This window comes from Epinephelus moara, chromosome 18, assembly GCF_006386435.1.
Source record: "Epinephelus moara isolate mb chromosome 18, YSFRI_EMoa_1.0, whole genome shotgun sequence".
In the NCBI taxonomy this organism is placed as follows: domain Eukaryota; kingdom Metazoa; phylum Chordata; class Actinopteri; order Perciformes; family Serranidae; genus Epinephelus; species Epinephelus moara.
In genome coordinates, this window is record NC_065523.1 from 16,958,830 (window position 1) to 16,963,374 (window position 4,545).

Genomic DNA, 4,545 nt, shown 5'->3' on the forward strand with positions numbered 1-4,545 from the left:
TTGTTTTAATTAATAAATACAGTGTGAATAAAGATTACATAACATAAAAATAACTGCAGTCTTTGTTATTTGATAGCCGCTTAAATTAAACAATTTTTATAGGGCAAGTAAAAACTGACTTCGGGCAAGTAGATCTCTGACCAACTTGCCCGACCGGGCAAGTGAAAAAAAACCTTAGCGTTGAACCCTGTAAAGTGATTGCTAAAAGACAATAGCTTCCCACATGGCAAGCTATTAGCAAGTCATGGTAAGTGGCCAAATGCCAGTCTGGAGGTAGTGGAGCTAAAAGCTATTTAATGTCAAACGTTGAGAGACAAATGAGTTTTCATAACAGAGCCAAAGAAAAATAATTATTTCTCACCAGTCCTGACTCTCAATCCAGGGGGCAAGGAACTGCCGTAGCTCCATGGGGAAGCTGTCACTGTACAAGTGGTAGAGCTGCTCCAGATACCTGGTCTCCAGCTGCTGTAACTGGTTCCACTGGGCCATCCTGACGTAGACCTCCTAAAATCTACACAAACCATATAAGGGTAACAACATACATTAAGCAGAGAACATCTTGAAGAAGGCACATGCTGAGAAAATATTTCAAATAAGCGTCAGCTGCGGTACCAGATTAACACTCTCACACTGACCACAGAGAAATAGCTAAATGGCAGGTTTTCTCTGAAAATGATGACAGGCTCTTGGGAGGCCTATTATTCAGCACAGCCACTTCCTGTTCAGCGAAACACTACGCCTCCACCAAGAAATATAGGCCAACATGAACAGCTGTCAACTCCCTAAGCAGATAGGAACAAATGATCTTTGGTCGAGGATTTGCCCCAACTGCTTTTGCTGGAGACGATGAAAATGACACTTACTTTTTTTCCTGGCGTTTAAAGCTGCTGTAGATATGGATTTCAAACTTGTTGTTTGACATAATACAAGACCAGCTTTTAATCATTTCCTTCATATACATTTTCAGAGAAGCACAATACACTCCCATTACTCCACACTCAGCTGCCTGCAGGGAAAACTATTATTATCCATCAGATCCACATTGTAGGTTCTGCTTGCCTTCTCATCTTACCAGCAACAGGCTACACTGTTCCCTGGAGGGCTCTAGACTGGACGCTAACAATAACCAGACACTCAGTAAATCCAACAGAAAGTTGTCTCCTGTAGCTTCCATATCAAATGGCCGACTGAAGCCTTTGTTTAAGCCTCTTACATAAATTTTGAATACTGTTGCATTACCATCCAAAGTCTCACAGAAGAGAACAGAAGTTTAGCATGGCTCTGATGACCTTTGGTAACTAATGACTCAGACATGTTCTTGACAAGGAACTAGACTTGAACTCTAGGTCTTAGCTCTTGGAAATCTATTATTGGTCTTACTGACCGAAAGCTAGTGCCATTAACAAACTGATTCAAAAAGTTAAAGGAAGTACCTGTATTTGCATTTGACATCTTTCCATATTTCTGCATCCTTCACACTTTCTTTAATAAACCCCTTATTAATTAGTCTTTGCTTGATTTGCCAACCCCCATTTATATACGTGAGGGGAAGGACTATAAAAAATGCTCTAAATATAATAACAATCCCATATGACACCATTACTTACTACAGACTCATTATTACTTTGTAGTTAATCAAGTCTTTTAAGTTTTTTGTGAATAAAAAATGAACATTATAAGCTTTGCCAAAATAGCATGTGTTGCAAAGTTCTAGTTTTGTTAAACTTTATTTTACACTACAGCAGACATTCTAGCAAATTGTAGCATAAAAAGCACACATGCAACTAATGATATTAGTGAAGGTCTCACTGCATTTGAGGCTTAAAATGTTTACTGTGGAAAGGTATTAACTTATGTAATGGACTGTATAATATTGTGCAGGTATCCCTAATGAACTGGTAATTCAATGTAAGGTTCATTCTACTATGGTTTTTGATTTAGGGCAACCAGAAACTAAAACATTACTTTGGTTTTTTAACTTTCATTTGTTCCTGACGGGCAATTTGCAGCGTTCAAAATTAGCACCATCCACTAGCCAAATGCTGGTAAAATATGCAAGTGGCTGGTGGATTTGCATCACTCACCAGCCAAAAAGACAATGGTTATCTGTTGAGTGGCTGTTGAAATTTAAACATTCCTTAGGCATTTTGACCAGTGGACAAAAAAAATATGTCTGTACCCTGGACAATAGGTTTATACAGGGAGAGAAAGACAATATGTATATATACTACGTTTCACCTAAATCAACAAACAATAAACAATGATTCTTGCTGACATCATTTGGGCGAGGGGTTTTTTAAGCTTGTAAGGGACATAACCAAAATGATCCATCAAACGTGAGAGTTTTCATATGACATACGTTCCTCTTTCACTGACATGTGAAAGAGGTGCATCTGCATGGTGAGAATTTCTGGGCATGTGAAAACCCTGAAAAAGGATCACATCAAAGAGCAGCTGAGTCATTGTCAATTATGTGAGGATACGTTTCATTTTCTCAACGTCTGAATTAAACTGCTTTCTGTTGTTGGTGAATTTGAGCTGAAATGACAATACCTCAAGTTGGTATTTAATTTTACATTTCTCTGAAACACGAAGAAGCCAAGTAGGGAGTCTGGGAAGTTCATGAAGTTCAATTTACACACCTATTTGCACCATGAGACTTTTACTGTATTATCTATTACCTCAATCATGCCTTTCCGCGTATTGTATTGAATTACAAAGTTACCAATAACCTCACCACCTGAAAAAAGTCCCCTCTATGAGGATAATTTGCATAAACATCAATGACCCAGTGTATAAAGTCACAGTAGTGGCACAAGAGATTTCACTAGAGATTTGGCAGGCAACTCAGGTGTGTGCTGTTTGTCCAGTTTTCAATGCTCGGCAGTCACGTGGCCCTTCCTATAAAGCACAATGTGATTCCTTAAATCATGTCTCTGATATTCCAGGAAGTACTTCCTTGAACAAACAAATCAGTAACCATGACCTCTGTAAACACATGCGAGGACAAAAGTACTTTTATGTATGTCATAAAGCAAACTAATGTATTACAATCATGCTTTGACTCCACGAACATTACTTGCAGTCAATAGTGTAGCAGCCGATCTGATACACTGTATCACTATGACTCCACAGCTGTACTAAAGATGATGTTTTCACAAATCAAACTCTGACATACACTTCAATGTTAAGAGGGTCTGCATTAGGCATCTTTAAAATCTATTTCTGTGAATGAAAGACCTGAATCCCAGTGTCAGACATGTTGGCCTGCAGATGGGATGGGATGGGATGGGATGGGCGTGACAATTGAAGGCAAACACAACAATGACCTGAATTTCACTCGGTCCAAATATGCATCCCAGTCAAGAGTGAGTTATTGTTCAGCCCTGTTTAACGACCAATGACGCATGTAACGTTACAGTATAACGATTATAATAACGTTACTAGGCGACCCAAATCGCATGAGCAAAGTAGAAAAATAAAAAATATAAAATACATTACAAGCAAGCGAGGCATCCAGTTTAAGTTGTGACATTGCCAGTCCCATTGGGAGCGAGGAGACTTCAGTTCACAGAAAATGCAATAACACTTTAATAACTTATGTAACACAGTGGACACAGAATGGCTTCCCTAGCATGAATAACTTATAACCTCGTCACAACGCTGCAGTTGTAGTTCAGTAGCGTTGTGGCTAATAAAGCTTGCCATGCTTTAATGTGATCTGCAATAACATACAAATAAAACAATCCCGCCTCAGGTCTTACAAACTATTTAAATGTCAAAAGCAGAAGTCGCTTTAATAGTTGCTTACCTAGCTCGTTGTTAGCCTACTCCTTTGGAAAGTTTCTCCGTAAAAAAAATAAAAATATAAACTGTAACCCTTTCTGACTTTACTTAAATACACTGACGATATCAGTCAGTGACGACTTTTGTAAAAATTAAACACACAAACGCGAGGGAGACCACACAGAAAAAGGTTTTTAGTGTGAAGGTTTTCTTGCCAGCACGGGAAACACTTCTACTTTCCCAGCGAGCCCATCTCCTACATTGCAGTCTTTCCAGCCAGACAAACCCCATAAACTACTTAATTGATAGCTCCAACAGCCAATAGGAATCTGTATTTCTCTTGTAGCCAATCATAATACAGTTTATGATCAGGAGAGGCGGGACTTTATGAAGAGGTTGGTTGAGAACGTCGTGTTTACCGCTGTCGCAATTGCGCTGTTCCCGCCTGCAAACCCTCCCTATATGTGGACCACAGAGTGAGACCGCGTCTTATGTGCTGCGGCGGGAGGATGAGCACTTCGACAGAACAGCCAGCCTGGAAGTCATCTGAGTTACTGGCAATGTCGACGTCATCAAGAGTTTAATAACACCAGTGCTTGCTGTTCAGTGTGTCTTCTAATCTTAATTAAATGTTTGATTTAATACACAAGCATCTTCTCACAAAAGGTGAGCACTAATAGAACAGTCACGTATATTAAATGTTCATAAAATTAATAAAAAATAAAATAATAGGCAGTATATATATTTTTCAGTAAGCTT

The 4,545-nt window shown here is 39.0% G+C and overlaps 1 protein-coding gene across 2 annotated transcripts in view; it reads right to left on the bottom strand.

The window, feature by feature from the left end:
- Positions 1 to 4,055, bottom strand: part of stat3 (signal transducer and activator of transcription 3 (acute-phase response factor)) — a 19,062-nt gene extending 15,007 nt beyond the window's left edge. For both annotated transcript variants that reach the window (XM_050070143.1, XM_050070142.1), the window contains exons 1-2: positions 3,812 to 4,055; positions 362 to 511 (exon numbers count right to left, since the gene is read on the bottom strand). In XM_050070143.1, coding sequence (XP_049926100.1) covers positions 362 to 489 — 128 coding nt within the window. In that variant the 5' untranslated portion in view covers positions 490 to 511; positions 3,812 to 4,055. The remainder of the gene's footprint in view (positions 1 to 361; positions 512 to 3,811) is intronic.
- Positions 4,056 to 4,545: the final 490 nt, after the last annotated feature.